The sequence below is a fragment of the Condylura cristata genome, unplaced genomic scaffold, assembly GCF_000260355.1.
Source record: "Condylura cristata isolate star-nosed mole 26May11 unplaced genomic scaffold, ConCri1.0 scaffold00017, whole genome shotgun sequence".
Classification (NCBI taxonomy): domain Eukaryota; kingdom Metazoa; phylum Chordata; class Mammalia; order Eulipotyphla; family Talpidae; genus Condylura; species Condylura cristata.
In genome coordinates this window covers 26,997,910-27,012,329 of record NW_004567118.1, presented here as the reverse complement: position 1 = coordinate 27,012,329, position 14,420 = coordinate 26,997,910, and the positions used below count along the sequence as shown (strand labels likewise).

At 40.1% G+C, this 14,420-nt stretch overlaps 1 protein-coding gene across 1 annotated transcript in view; it reads right to left on the bottom strand.

Moving 5' to 3' along the window:
- Positions 1 to 1,794: 1,794 nt before the first annotated feature.
- Positions 1,795 to 14,420, bottom strand: part of LOC101636916 (myosin-4) — a 21,164-nt gene continuing 8,538 nt past the window's right edge. Inside the window, exons 14-38 of the mRNA XM_004685083.2 lie at positions 14,226 to 14,418; positions 13,176 to 13,249; positions 12,563 to 12,650; positions 12,363 to 12,480; positions 11,951 to 12,074; positions 11,724 to 11,860; positions 11,340 to 11,595; positions 10,726 to 10,968; positions 10,259 to 10,435; positions 9,905 to 10,050; positions 9,578 to 9,668; positions 9,104 to 9,493; positions 8,106 to 8,232; positions 7,596 to 7,714; positions 7,269 to 7,465; positions 5,858 to 6,041; positions 5,614 to 5,779; positions 5,378 to 5,502; positions 4,807 to 5,115; positions 4,063 to 4,266; positions 3,520 to 3,645; positions 3,262 to 3,432; positions 3,072 to 3,176; positions 2,808 to 2,903; positions 1,795 to 2,025 (exon numbers count right to left, since the gene is read on the bottom strand). Coding sequence (XP_004685140.1) covers positions 1,873 to 2,025; positions 2,808 to 2,903; positions 3,072 to 3,176; positions 3,262 to 3,432; positions 3,520 to 3,645; positions 4,063 to 4,266; positions 4,807 to 5,115; positions 5,378 to 5,502; positions 5,614 to 5,779; positions 5,858 to 6,041; positions 7,269 to 7,465; positions 7,596 to 7,714; positions 8,106 to 8,232; positions 9,104 to 9,493; positions 9,578 to 9,668; positions 9,905 to 10,050; positions 10,259 to 10,435; positions 10,726 to 10,968; positions 11,340 to 11,595; positions 11,724 to 11,860; positions 11,951 to 12,074; positions 12,363 to 12,480; positions 12,563 to 12,650; positions 13,176 to 13,249; positions 14,226 to 14,418 — 4,119 coding nt within the window. The 3' untranslated portion in view covers positions 1,795 to 1,872. The remainder of the gene's footprint in view (positions 2,026 to 2,807; positions 2,904 to 3,071; positions 3,177 to 3,261; positions 3,433 to 3,519; positions 3,646 to 4,062; positions 4,267 to 4,806; positions 5,116 to 5,377; positions 5,503 to 5,613; positions 5,780 to 5,857; positions 6,042 to 7,268; positions 7,466 to 7,595; positions 7,715 to 8,105; positions 8,233 to 9,103; positions 9,494 to 9,577; positions 9,669 to 9,904; positions 10,051 to 10,258; positions 10,436 to 10,725; positions 10,969 to 11,339; positions 11,596 to 11,723; positions 11,861 to 11,950; positions 12,075 to 12,362; positions 12,481 to 12,562; positions 12,651 to 13,175; positions 13,250 to 14,225; positions 14,419 to 14,420) is intronic.

The window sequence follows — 14,420 nt, the reverse complement described above, 5'->3', positions numbered from 1 at the left end:
GGATCTGCCTTATGGCCCAACAATTTCACTCTTAGGGATCTAGTCAAATAACACAAAAACACTAATTCAAAAAAGAAATCTACACTGCTATGTTTATAGTAGCAATATTTATAATAGACAAGGTATGGAAACAACATAAATCATAAATGCCCCAGAACAGATGACTGGATCAAGAAGATGTGATATATATACACAAAGGGATATCACTCAGCAATCAAAAAAGATAAGCTCATGTCATTTGCAGCAACATGGATGGAACCAGAAGGGATTATTCTAAGTGAAGTGAACCAAAGGAGAAGGATAAATACTATCTTATTATTTAAAAGTCCACACAATGAAGCCATAGTATAACGTTTAAAAAAGGATCCAATGGAAAAAATAGCTTGGCCACAGCAATCGATGATTTAATTTCAGTCATATTTTTTAAATTAAGAAATAAATTACCGGGCCCTCCCTGGTGGCACAGCAGGTTAAAGCACAGCACAAAGAAGCTTAAGCCACTTCTGCATGAATTTGATCCCCGCCTGCCCCAGAGGAGATCCACATGGCGAGGCAGACCTCTCCTGACCTGCCCGCTGCTCCCCTCACCTCAGCAGTGTACTTCGTCGATCTACCTGTTCTGCTCCCCACTCTGTCTCCCCACTCTGTTCCTCTCACCCTCTGCATCTCTGGCCTGTACCCCAGTTCTGTATGAATAAATAAATAAATCTTTAAAAAAAGAAAAGAAATAAATTACCTTCCTGGTTCTTCCTTAAAATACATCTGGTAGTGAGAAAAACTAGGTTCTTTGGTAAGGAGGGTTTATGTTTAAATAAGAAGGTCTACAAGAATTTTTCTAAAATTTTTATCCTTTTTCATGCACAGGGAAAAATTTTTATCCTTTTTCATGCACAGGGTCGGAGGAATAAAAGCTATAATCACTAAGTGATGGGGAGGTTTCAATGCTGTGAAACTCTTTAACTTCTTTGATTACCTCCCTGTCTTTTCTTTATAATAGCAGTAGAATCCTGCTTTATTTCCAGCCTGCCATCTCTAAGTTGGACCAATTTTATTAGCCTTCTTATCAATCTTTCCAGGTTTTTCCTATCCTACCCCAACCTCCATTCTACCAGTTTGATGGTAGAATGCCTTCCTGCCTTGTCAAATTTGCATAAGGTTCCATCCCTTTTGGTCAGGTCTTCGATCTCTGGCCTCATCTGATGTCCATGGCTCATGAGGACTATGTTCAGACTACTGTGAAATCACCTGCTTGTTTTCTCTTCCTACGACCACCAGCTCCTCTTCTCTTCCATCTCATAGCTACTTACCTTTTTTTAGGAGTGAGCTCACAGTCCCCTGGGAGGCCTTTATGAATCCATGAGGTTAGCGGCTCATTCCGAGTCATGGCCACACTTTGTTTTCCTATTTCTGTCATAGCATGAAATTGCACCCTACTTTGTTTGGGTTATGGTCTCCCACTACCTTGAGCTCCTCAAAGGCAGGGGTAATTGCCATATCAGTGGTGCTGACTTCTGTTCAGACATATACTTGGTACAGGCAAAATTGGTTGTATGAAACTGAGGCTGCATTAACTGCCTTCATATTCTCCTAGAGCACTTAATTTAATTTTCCTAATGTTAAAGTTAGTTTAATGCTTCATTCATTTTTGTTTTCATCTCCAAACATAGTAGCAACTAAAATAATGTCAAAAATGAATTAATTCTAAAATAAAATAATGCTATACAGCCTGTAGTTGTAGTTAGGAGACACATATACTTAGATTGCAAAATTTTCTGCAAATTTTATTTCCTTTACATTACAGTGACATGTGACAGTGACAAAGAACTTCACATTTTGTGCATTTCTTTGGTCACCATTTAGCATTGTAATAAATTACTCTTCGCTTATGATTTTCGTGTGAACCTCCCGGCTCTTCACCCGCAGCTTGTTGACCTGGGACTCGGCAATGTCAGCCCGCTCCTCGGCTTCCTCCAGCTCGTGCTGGATCTTGCGGAATTTGGCAAGGTTGACGTTGGATTGTTCCTCCTGATAAAAGAAGTGCATTTGAGAGAACAAGAAAATCTGACATTTTCTGATTATTGTTGTCTATGTAACCAGGAGGAATTTTCTAGGTGAGTGAGAAAGCAGAAGATTCTGTTGTTTACTGGCATACTTATTTTGGGACAGGGCATTCTGTATCCTTACCTCTGAATGAGTAGACTTAAAACCCCATTCTCAGTCTCTCTCACTTGTTTTTTTCTCTTCCTGGAATATTTAAGATGCTATAGTGATAGTGAGGAGATTAAAATAGTGGACTCTGAGTCAACTTTGTTTCCATGAGGGAAATATTCAAAAGTAGGTTCTAGTGGTGGTATTAATTGTAGAGAAACTTAAGGGAGGTTTCAGAATTAACAGGATACAAAAGATATCTATAGCGAAATGAAAAGAAATGTCCTGAGATGGATTTATCATGAAGTTAAGTAAGGCTTAGACTTCAGAACTGTCAGTTGCAGTCCTCTTTGGGTTTGTTAATTACTGGGAGTTGTAGTGTATTGTATATAAGAAGGAAGAGGGTTGATAACAAAGAAGCACTTCCATTTTAACATGTGTGGGAAATTGCTTATAGAAGTCTCAGAAGAAATAATCAGGAATCTCTAAAGCTCCTGTAATTGGTGATAATTTTTCTTATTCTAAACAAATACTCATATTCATACCTAATTTTGTGTTCTTTCCCTTTAAGAAAGCATTGTTAAATTTTGTAAACCTTAGGTTCCACAAAAGCCTGGCACTGCTCCTGAACCTTTGTCTTTCATGTTGTAGATACTCACAGCCTCTTCTGCTTGTCTCTTGTAAGCTTTAACTTTGGCTTGTAACTTATCCACCAAGTCCTGTAGCCTGAGAACATTTTTACGGTCCTCCTCAGTCTGAAATGAAAGATAAAACAAATAGGTAGTGTCACTATTTGAAAACAACAGGAAGGGAGCAGGGAAGGAAGGAAAAAGGGGAGGAAGGAAGGAGGAAAGGAGGCCGGAGAAAGGACTCATTATTTTCTTGAGTGCAGTGAAGTTGGAAAATATGGAAAAGCTGGTCACCTGATAAGTAAGTTCCTTCACTCTTCTCTCATGTTTGCGAAGACCCTTAACAGCCTCAACGTTGCGCTTTTGTTCATTTTCAACCTCATTTTCCAGCTCCCTCACCTGTAAGAGAACAGATGTATTTAACCATTGTCTCTAACTAGCTGCATGAACAAGCTATGAATTGAATGAAGTGGTGGACACCCACCCTGGCCTCCAGCTTCTGGATCTGCTTCTTCCCGCCCTTCAGGGCCAGCTGCTCAGCCTCATCCAGACGGTGCTGCAGGTCCTTCACCGTCTGCTCCAGGTTCTTCTTCATGCGCTCCAGGTGGGCGCTGGTGTCCTGTTCCTTCTTCAGCTCCTCAGCCATCATGGCCGCCTAATTGGCAGCAAAACACAATCAGTTGAGGGAGCTGAGAGGGTGCATCAAGATTCAGGTTGGATCGCCCTGTTACCCTCTGCTCACATCAGTGATGGCCTTCTTGGCCTTCTCTTCTGCATTGCGAGCTTCCTGGACAATGTCCTCCATCTCTCCCTGGATTTGGGAAATGTCTGTCTCCAGCTTCTTCTTGGTGTTGATCAAGCTGGTGTTCTATTTCAAATTAACAAGAAAGGGGAAGTGCATTTAACTATATTGTAACTTTTACATTATCACTTTTATTGGTGCATACGGGCATAAATTACTCATTGAAGAAATGTTTAGAATAAAATCCAAACCAAAAGATAACTAAGTTTCTGTCTTCCCTGCTTCTTACCCATATTTCTATTAATAAAAATTCTCTTAAGTTCTAGGTAAAAAATGAAAACTATTGATACCAAAGATATTTTACAAATATTGATAACTGCCTGTAAACTTGAAGCGCAAATTCAGTCCCATCAAGAAAATAAAAGTGCTGGACCACATGGTACCACACAGTTCACAAAAAGTGAATTATTATCCTTTGTTGTTCTTTCACTTGTGCTGGCTGTATATTTACTACATTTGCTCATCCATTATCCTGAACCTCACCTGGGTGTGCAAGAGTTGCACACGTTCACTAGCATCCAACAGTTCTTGTTCTGCCACCTTTCTGCTCCTCTCTGTCTGTTCCAGGGATGCTCTAAGCTCTTCAATCTCAGCCTGCATCAGATTAGCTCTGCGCTCCACCATCGCCAGTTGTTCTTTAAGGTCATCTTGGCCTCTGATGGCATCATCCAAATGTAGCTGAGTGTCCTAAACAGAGAGAGAAAATGACTCTTACTCATCCTCCAATTAAAGTGGCTACAAATTTAGAGACACACACAGAGATGATTAGATAGGGAAAAGCTGTAAGTCCCTTTAATGACAAATTCTTTGTAGCCTAGGGTTACAGTTCTACACAAACTAACAAGTTATATTATTTTAGACCTTGAATCATAGAAGAATACCATAGCTAAAGCTACAAAATTTTGTATCAGGAGAGTATTCTTAGAGATTTGCTAATCTAATGGTGTTCATTTATATTTAGTAAACCAATGACGTCTACCTCAATGAAGTGTTTTGTGCAGTAGCATGTAGCTAAATTCACCATATCTTGTCTCCCCTTCTCTCACTGTCTTGTCTTAAATGACAAAGTAAACTCAGTCCAGGTTTTCGAAAATTAAGCTTTGTTTAAAAGTGTATGTAATTTTCAACTGATTACCATTCTATTGAGATGATTTATGATGTATAGTCCTCCTAAAATACTAAAATTTGAGTTTACACTGACACCCAGACTTTACAACACCAGTGTACCTTAAGTATTCCTTGTGTGTTTCTAAGATTTCTTATTGCTTCAGCAGCCTGGCGATTGGCATGGTTCAACTGGATCTCCATCTCGTTGAGATCTCCTTCCATCTTCTTCTTGATCCTCAGGGCATCATTTCTGCTCCTGATCTCAGCGTCTAGGGTGCTTTGCATGGACTCCACCACTCTAAGATGGTTTCTCTTTAGCTGATCAATTTCTTCATCTTTTTCAGCAATCTTCCGATCAATCTCAGATTTTACCTGATTTAACTCAAGTTGAATGCGAAGAATCTTTCCTTCTTCATGCTCCAGAGACCCCTGCATAAAAAGCAACATTCAGGTTACCTAAAGGATTTTTTGTTGTTGTTTGTATTTAATGATTCCTTCAAGAAGACATTAAAAAAACTGACAAACTTTCATACATCTTAGTTTAATGTATTCTGCATTCCCAAGGTACAGTTCAGTATTTCTCATTGAATTGCATGAGTTATACCCTAATGGCTTGCAACATGATAGAGTTCAGTTGCTATTATTTTTTCAATTTATTTTTAATGCATAGTTAAGCAAATGAAATGTGTACCTCTGCTTCCTCTAGTGCAGCCTGTAACTCACTCTTCTCTTGATCTATTTGTTTCTTTATTTTTTCCAGTTCATGAATATGCTTTCCACCCTCAGCAATTTGCTCGGTCAGGTCAGAGATCTCCTCTATATTTGAATAATAAAATACAAAACTCAGTTGAGAAAAACAACAACAACAAAGATATGGCCAGGATAGCTCCCTCCCATTTTTTAAATAGAATGATTATAGAGACTTACGCTGTAAGTTCTTATTCTCTCGCTTTAGCGTCTCAAGGTGGTCCAGAGATTCCTCATAGGCATTTTTCACTTTGAACAGCTCAGTGCTAAGAGAACGGGACTCCTTCTGGGAAGCCTCAAGTTCAGCTTGAGTTTCTTCATACTTCTGTTTCCATTCTGATAGGATCTGGAAGTACATTAATAATAAGCCTCTGTAACAAAGATTCATGCCAATCTCCCCTCGGAAATGGTGCCCATGGCTTACCTTGTCAAAGTTCCTTTGTTTTTTGTCCAGAGCTGCACAGGCTGCGTTGGTTCTATCCACATCAATCATGAGGTCCTCCACTTCATTCTGGAGCCGCTGCTTGGTCTTCTCGAGGGAGGCACACTTGGCGTTCACAGCCTCTACGTGCTCCTCAGCATCCTGCAGACGCTGGGCCAGCTTTTTCCTGAAAAGTTGTAAGTGTGAGTGACCAAGAGCAGAGTCCAAGTTGCCACACACTGAATCATACAGAGCTGCACTTGGAAAACACATTTCTCCCAAGAGTTTTTCTCTGAGGTCTAAAAGTTGTTGGGAATGTTTTAAAATATTGTCTTAGTATCATATATCTCTTCTAGAATTCTGTTTTCCTGAATGAATTATTACTTTTATCTGAGGAATTTTCGAACATAGTTATGAGGCTGCTTTTTGAGTGTATCATGTGGTGGTGGTAGGGCTGGTGGCAGTGTGAGTGTGAGAGAGAGGGAATATGAGAAAGCACTTTCCCCACTAGTGTGCAGTGAGGACATGGTGGTAAGGAAGCCGTGGCTGCTGTGAACAGGAGGCTTGGCAGCACAGGGTGCCAGCACCAAACATGATCCTTAAACACTTTCTGGTGTGGTCCTCTTTATTTTACAAATGAGGAATCTGTGGCACAGAATAAGATATTCAAGGCCATACAATGAATCTGTAATTTTCTGGACTTAGTAACTCCAGACACTTACTCCATTATTACAGTTCCTGAATGTTCTCTAGAGTTTCACTGTTTTCCCTTTATCAGGCCACTTAGTTCATGACTTCTCCCAGCCCACACTTTTATCTAGAATGCTCCCTCTGCAAATGCTTCCCAACTCCTTCCATTCTGTTTAATTCTAGCAACTACTGATATAAATCAAATTTAAGGAAGCTGCCTTCACTGGGAATATAATATTACTTTCCTTTCATGAATTTTATTGCACAAACTATGAATTTACTAGTGACTGAATTCACTCATACAGATTTTTAGGTAAAAAGTGACAATGTCTGATATTGTTTATTCTAAACTTACAATATTCTAGGTAGGGAAAAACTGCTTATTGTTAATTATAATATGCATAATAATGCACCATTACACCTTATATGAAAGGAAAGTATTTCTCCTTAATTCATTAAAACTGAGCTGATAATTATTTTATTTTCATTTGAATAGAAAGAAATGCCACTAATAGACCAGAATGTGGAGAGGCATCTGACCTTGGACCAGTCTACAGTGGCCACACACTAGGCTATAGAAAGGAGGTTGTGGTGGAATCCATCAGTCTACAATCATATAGACTAAAATCTGATGTGAATCCCCATGCCTAGAAGATTCTCCTTTAATTTTCCCTCCTCTTTTTTTAACTTGTATTTCATTCTGGCCATCACTACAACTCCTTACTTGGCCTCCTCCAACTCTTCCGTGCGCTGGATAGCGTCCGTCTCGTACTTGGTCCTCCACTGGGCGACCTCGCTGTTGGCCTTGGACATGGCCCTCTGCAACTCAGCCTTGGCTTCCTGCTCCTCCTCATACTGTTCCCTGAGCAGGTCACAGTCGTGGCGAGCTGACTGCAGGGCGTGAGCCAGGGCGTTCTTGGCCTGGACCCACAAAAATGTGTGCAATGTAAGTTTATGCTTTGATCACTGATATTCTACATGTGAAGTTCAATAGTAGTCATGCAGCAAAGGTCAGTCAGTGGTTGAAAGTTATCAATGGGAGAATTCTCACCTTAGTCTCCTCTTCTAGCTGCCTTTTTAGTTCTTCAATCTGCTGTGTAAATGCTTGTTTGCCTCGGGATAGCTGAGAAACCAGAGCATCTTTCTCATCTATCTGTCGTGAATATTCTCCTGTGAAAGACAAAATATGACTAATGGAGAGCTGTTATCTAGGTGAAAAGCAATCAAACAATATTACACTTCCTTATTTCATGTGATAAAAAGAAAGATTCAGGAGTTTTTAATGCCACTGAGTAAGTTATTCCTTGCTTTTTCAAAAACATTTAAACTTTTTGTTACATTTTAGGATTTGGGTTTTCCCCCACCAACTAATGAAGAGGCAATAAAAATCTCCTTAGCACAGGGAGCTTAGAGTCTAACTCATCTTGTGTAAGTACATCTGTGATGTTGGCAGGCAGTCTTGCCTGGCAGTAAAATTCTCCTAATTTAGCTCCACCGTTAAGGGATGCATGACTGCCTTTCATGGCTGCTGCACCAGTAGTGGTCCTGTTCATTTACTGACCTGACTCTGTGTGCAACCTGGCCTTCTGGGTTGACAACTCATTGATTAGGCGTTGTTGCTCCTCTTCCTTTGTTTTCACTTCGCTAAGCTGGTCCTCCAGGGTGCGGCACATTTTCTCAAGGTTTCCCTGTGGTGAAGTAGGAAGCAGGAAAGGAGGATATGTTTCTGCTTGTAAGTCTGGGATTGGAGAGCTATGACTACTTGTGGAAAGAGGCTGAGTTCCGTGCAAGTGGGAGAGGTACCTAATTTGGGCTAAATGAATGAATGATTGTGAAAATTAGATTCTTTTCTTTGATAAAAAAAATCAGTTAAGTCTGCATCTATGTGGAGTTTTGCCTTTAAATTATCAGGGTTTTCCCTGTCGTTGTGTTCTTTCATGGTAATAGTGATAAAGTTTAAGTGAGAGTGTACCTACAAATAAGATTATAAAGACTGAAATGCTTTACTGTAATGATGCCTATTAGAAATGGTTTTAAAATTTGAGATGACATTTAAAGTTTGCATAGTTAGATTAGATATAGTCATGTTATACCTGGTCATTTTGAATCATATATAAAGACGAATGGCATCACTTATAGAAACAAAAGGTGAGATAAAACCAAGCCAATAATAAATCTTGGAAATCTGACATAGAACTGTGGCTCTCAGAGAGGGAGCAGGAGGGTGGAGAGCAAAGTGGGGTGGAAACCAATGGACAGTGGAGGAGGAACATACCTAGGGGTGGTATTGTGTTGTAACATAGGTAACATACACTTGAAGTGTGTGATCTATACCTCTCAATCATATACATTTTTGTAAACTATTGTTACCTCAATAAAAATATTATTAATATAGTAATTAATAGTGATCAACATATATTTATATAATACACACAAATATATAAGTACATACCTATGTTTTATACTTATACTTATAAGGAAAATGTACATGTTTATGTGTGTATGTGTGTGCGTAAACTGAAAAAAAAAAAAACATGAAAAGAACAGATTAATGAAGACCTTGGCTTTAGAGACAGTCTCCATGTTGCTCGCAAGATCATCAATCTCCATTTTCAGCTCGCTCTTCTCCTTCTCCAGCTTCTGCTTGACCCTCTGCAGGTTGTCGATCTGCTCCCCGAGCTCGGCCACGCTGTCCGCGTGCTTCTTCCGCAGCGCTGCTGCCGTGGCTTCGTGCTGCAGGGTGGCCTCCTCCAGGTCCCGGCGCATCTTCTGGAACTCGGCCTCCCGCTTCTTGTTCATCTCAATCTGGGCTGATGTGGCCCCGCCAGCCTCTTCCAGCCGCTCGCTGATCTCCTCCAGTTCCCGGGAGAGGTCAGAGCGCTGCTTCTCTGCTTTGGCCCTGGAGGCACGCTCTGCCTCGATTTCCTCCTCCAGCTCCTCAATGCGGGCCTAGCAGTGGTGAAAAGCACAGTCTTAGCTAATGTGTGTTGTTTATGTCACAGTGAACTAGGCCAGTGGAAACCATGTACTGACCTGTAACTCCTTGATCTTCTTCTGCAGCTGCATCCCAAGAGCCTGTTCGTCTTCAATCTTGCTTTGCAGATTGCTCATTTCAAACTCTTTCCTGTTAGAGCAACACATTTGCTCAGTCAATTCTCTTACCTTTCTTCTTTTCTGTGTACAATTGAATATCCTTCTATTGCTCGGTTGAAAACATGAGTGATACATGCTTTCATGTCAACAGTGTAACATTTTCATTAAGTAAGAAAGCCAAAGATGCCATTATTTGTGTTTCCCATATATTTCCTCCATGCACAACTGAATCATATTATTCAGGTTATAAATAAGTCATATACTCACTTTTTAAGTTTCTCATCCAGCTGCTGCTTGTCATTTTCTATATCCATTGTGGATTCTTGAGCCAGTTTTAGGTCTCCCTCCAGTTTCCTCTTGGCTCTTTCTAAGTCCATGCGAAGTTTCTTTTCTTGTTCCAGAGATCCTTCAAGCTAGATTTATAATAGATTTTATTTGCTTGTCTCACTTCTTATTTTATTTTTCAAATGATATGTAAGAGAATTTTCAAAGACATACCAAATAACACAAGAACTTCATTACTTCCAAATCAGCCATTGAAGGCTTATGAATATCTTTGATGGTTTGAGATCACAGTTGTTTATTTGATCTTTATGGTAAACACTAGGTTTTCACACTTACATCATCCACTTGCTGCTCTAGCTTGGTTTTAGATTTGGTCAGGGTGTTGACTTTGTCCTCTTCTGCCTGAAGGTCATCCAGGGTCTGCTGGTGGGCCTCTTGGAGGGCCTTCTTCTCCTTGGTCAGTTTTGCGATGTTTTCATCCAGGCCTGCCATCTCCTCAGTGAGGTTTTTCACCTTTAAATTTTAATAAAATACAGCAATATTAATGACATCCTATAACCTTAATAAAAAATGTGGTACTGTCAGTGGCCAATGTCAACCCTAATTGGAAATTGGAAACTAGAGTTAATCCAGATCTGCATAAATAAAAAATATGGGAGATAAAGGGCAAAAGTAAATGAATAGAAATGGTGAAGACTATAAAGATGACAAAATTACCATAGTATGTTCAGATTAAACTTTTAATTAAACTATTGGGCAATTAGATCACACTTGTCATACTCCAAAATGATCACAAAATATACCTTGTTCTCGGTGGCATGCTTCTCCTTCTCCACCTTGGCTAGTGTCAGCTCAAGGTCGTCGATGTCTTTCTTCAGTTCCGAACATTCATCCTCCAGTTTCCTCTTCTTGGCTGTCAGCTCCGCATTGATCTCCTCCTCGTCCTCAGCTCTCTCAGTTAGTTCTTTGATTTTGGCCTCTAGCTGGATTTTGGTTTTAATCAACTGGTCACATCTTTCTTCTGCATCAGCCAGGCCATCTGCTTCCTAAAGAGAGAAATTTAGACATTTTTTTCTAAGCTATATCTGCAAACATACAATAATTTATTAAAAGGTGGGAACTTAACCAGTTCAGTCAATACATATGCAAGCTAATTTGCCAATTAAAACTTCAGATAGACAACTTTTCTCACTCATGACCAAACTCTACACATGTGAATATATGTAGCATAATTTTTATGACTTGTTCCATTTCTTTCTTAGACCTTTGTCTCAGTATTTTTGGAAGACAAACAATTTAGCAGTTATTTCAGTGGAAATTGTTTCCCTATAAATCTTAATTTAAAAAATTTCATATTCAATCATGCAGTGATTGGATGATAAGCACATTGCCAAAGTGTACAATGTTTACTGCTCACAGATTGAACTTGGAGCTGTAAGTCATTTTTTTCTTGCATCAGAGCAACCATTTTTTCTTCAAGTTCTTTCCTTTTTGCTTCTGACTTAGCCAGCTCTTCTTTGGTCTTCTCAAAATCTTCCTTCATGTTGGCCATCTCCTTCTCTGTCTCTGCACTCTTAAGGAGGGGCTTGATCTTGAAATACAGCTTCATCCAAGGCCAGTGCTTGACATTCATAAAGGCACGGACATTGTACTGGATGCAGAAGATGGACTCCCTGTGGAAAAGGGAAATGGATGCAAATTAAGAAAAATGTGGAAAGTTATTAACACCCAACAAAAGTAATGACTACATTGGTTTTAAGTATGAAAATATAGAGAAGGAAGACTTAGGCTTGGTCCTTACCTCCTCTCCATCATTTTCTTGAATTCCACCCTCATCAGGTACCCTCTGCACATGGCTTGAGTGCGTGTGATGAGTTGAGCCAGCTTTTCATCTCGCATCTCCTCTAGAGTTCCCAATAAGCCAGCTTTAAAGAAAACCTTGCCAAAGAACAAATTAAATATGTTATTTTCATTCATGATAAAGTCCAGAGGTGGTGAAGTTAGGATTGGTAGTTGAGCTGTTGGTACCTTAGTATGACCAAATTTGTACTGGGTGTGGTCAATGTCAATGGACCCTAGAAGCTTCTCAGAAGCCTTCTTGCTGTCAATGAATTGACCTTCTGGGATAGCACTTGCATTTAGAACCTTGTATCTATGAGAATAAAAGAGTATCAAAATGTGGGTTTTCTTCACTGAAAAACTCTCAGCAGCTACAATTGAAAAAAAATGATAAAATGAACTTTGGCTGAACACGCCTTTAAAACAAACAGAACTGTAAAACTTGGCAAGTTATGATAAAATAATAAACTAAGTCTTATTTTCTTAGGGCCTCTTCCAAATAATGTGTGCTTCAATTTTCAAGACAATTAACAAATGTTTGAATTGCATAGTGATTTTGACATAGCCTAACACATTGAAAGGGGAAAAATGAGACACAAACCTCTGTTTGAAGTCCGCATACAGGATCCTGCTGGGGAAGCCCTTCCTGCAGATGCGGATGCCTTCCAGCACCCCGTTACACCGCAGCTGGTGCAGCACCAGCTCATGCTCCATGGCCCCTGAGGGAAGAAATACGTGTGCCTTATTCTGTGATCTAAAGCAAATGTCCTGCAACTTGTCTGGATAGCAGAGGTGCCTTACCAGGAGTTTTGGTTTCATTGGGGATGAGGCAGCGTACAAAGTGGGGGTGAGTGCTCCTCAAGTTGGTCATCAGCTTATTCAAATTCTCCTATAAAACCATGTGAAAAGTTTAAAAATAATGTCTGGTTGTAGCTACATGGCAGTGCTGATCAGTGATGTGTAGTTAATGCGCTCCCATTTCATGCTGAATGCACTGTCTCAGTGAGGACAGGTCACAATATTGAGAGGAGTCAGACATGGAGATGTGATGTTTTACACAAAGCTTGTCAGCTTCAGTTTGTCTTAGTAACTGCCAATAGAGAATCTATTGAGAACGGTCACATGAAGTAGATTTAACTGAACATAGTGGTCTTGCTTTTAAGAGATTTTGTGATATGATATGAAATTTGTTCAATACCAGATCTTTTACATTTGGGGTTAAAAGAGAAAATGATTCCTTTTTCTGTAAAGTTTCATGTAAAGCAGCACACTGTAGGTCTTCTTTTTGCTAAACTTTTCCTGAGGCACTTTTCAGATATTTTTTTTCGTACAATGTCACTATAGACCTATGTTTAAAAACACTTTAAAAATTATTTGTAAAAGTAATCTTTTGGAATTCAAAAATATACTGTACCCTGAAAAGAGCTGACACTGTCTGGAAAGAAGAGCCCTTCTTCTTGGCACCTTTCTTTCCACCACCACCACTTTCTGAAAAATAAATTAGAAAATTAAAAATATTTGCAATGGCCTTCCCTGTTGGTGCATCAGGTTAAAGCACAGCACTGAGAAGCTGAAGCCACTTCAGCATGAGTTCAATCCCCACTCCGGAGGTGATCCACATGGTGCAGCAGATCTCTCCTGACCCGCCCACTGCTCCCCTCAGCAGTGTACTTCATCAATCTTCCTGTTCTGCTCCCCACTCTGTGGTGAATCCTCTCACCTTCCCTGCATCTCTGGCCTGTACCCCAGTTCTGTATGCATAAATAAATAAATCTTAAAAATATATATTTGCAACAGACTTTAAAGTACTATCCATAGACACGAGGACTCCCCAAATTCCCTTTGTAATTTATGTCTACACTCATTCATGTGTATCATTGCATTCTTACGTCCTTTCTGTGTCTCGCCTCCTTGAGCTGTACATTAAGACTATACAAACTCTGACTAACATTGTAGGAAAATGACAGGAACAATTTAGGTAAAAAGGGTAGATGTGGAGATGGTGTAGACTTCTCTGCAGTTTGTTCCCTGAGGGAAGTGTCCAGCAGGCAGAGTAGGAAGTCCCTGATGCACACAGTTGCCAGAAAGGGAGGCAAAGCTGCATGCTGGACCCAGATAGTTGAGCCTCAGCTGACCTGCAGGGAAGTCCCATGTCCTGTTTGCTTGTATTCTGTACTGTTACTTGCATATCTAATGTTAGTGGTCATAAGAGAACAGAAATTCAGTTCCAGTACATTCCTTATGTACTTATGTACAAAAGATTCCCTCATCTCCAACTTAACTGTATCCTTGAAGGAACCAACACTATGATGATGATAGAAATGAACTGTTGGATTGGGAGCAAGTCACTTAGCCTCTGAGTCTGCTTCCTCATTGGTGAAATGAGATAACTATGTCTGTCTCTGATAAGTAGTATATATCCATTTTATCACTATTGGGACTTATTAAGGGTATTAAAAATGACCTGCTTCAGCAGCTTGTCCTCCAGCAAAGAGGAAGGCCAGAGTCTTCAGTCCGGACTTCTGGTACAGCCCCACCACGGTCTCGTTCAGGGGGTCCTTGTTCTTGTCAAGCCAGCCGGCGATGTTGTAGTCCACGGTGCCAGCGTAGTGCACCAGCGAGAAGTGGGCCTCAGCCTTGCCTTTGGCAGGCTTGGGCT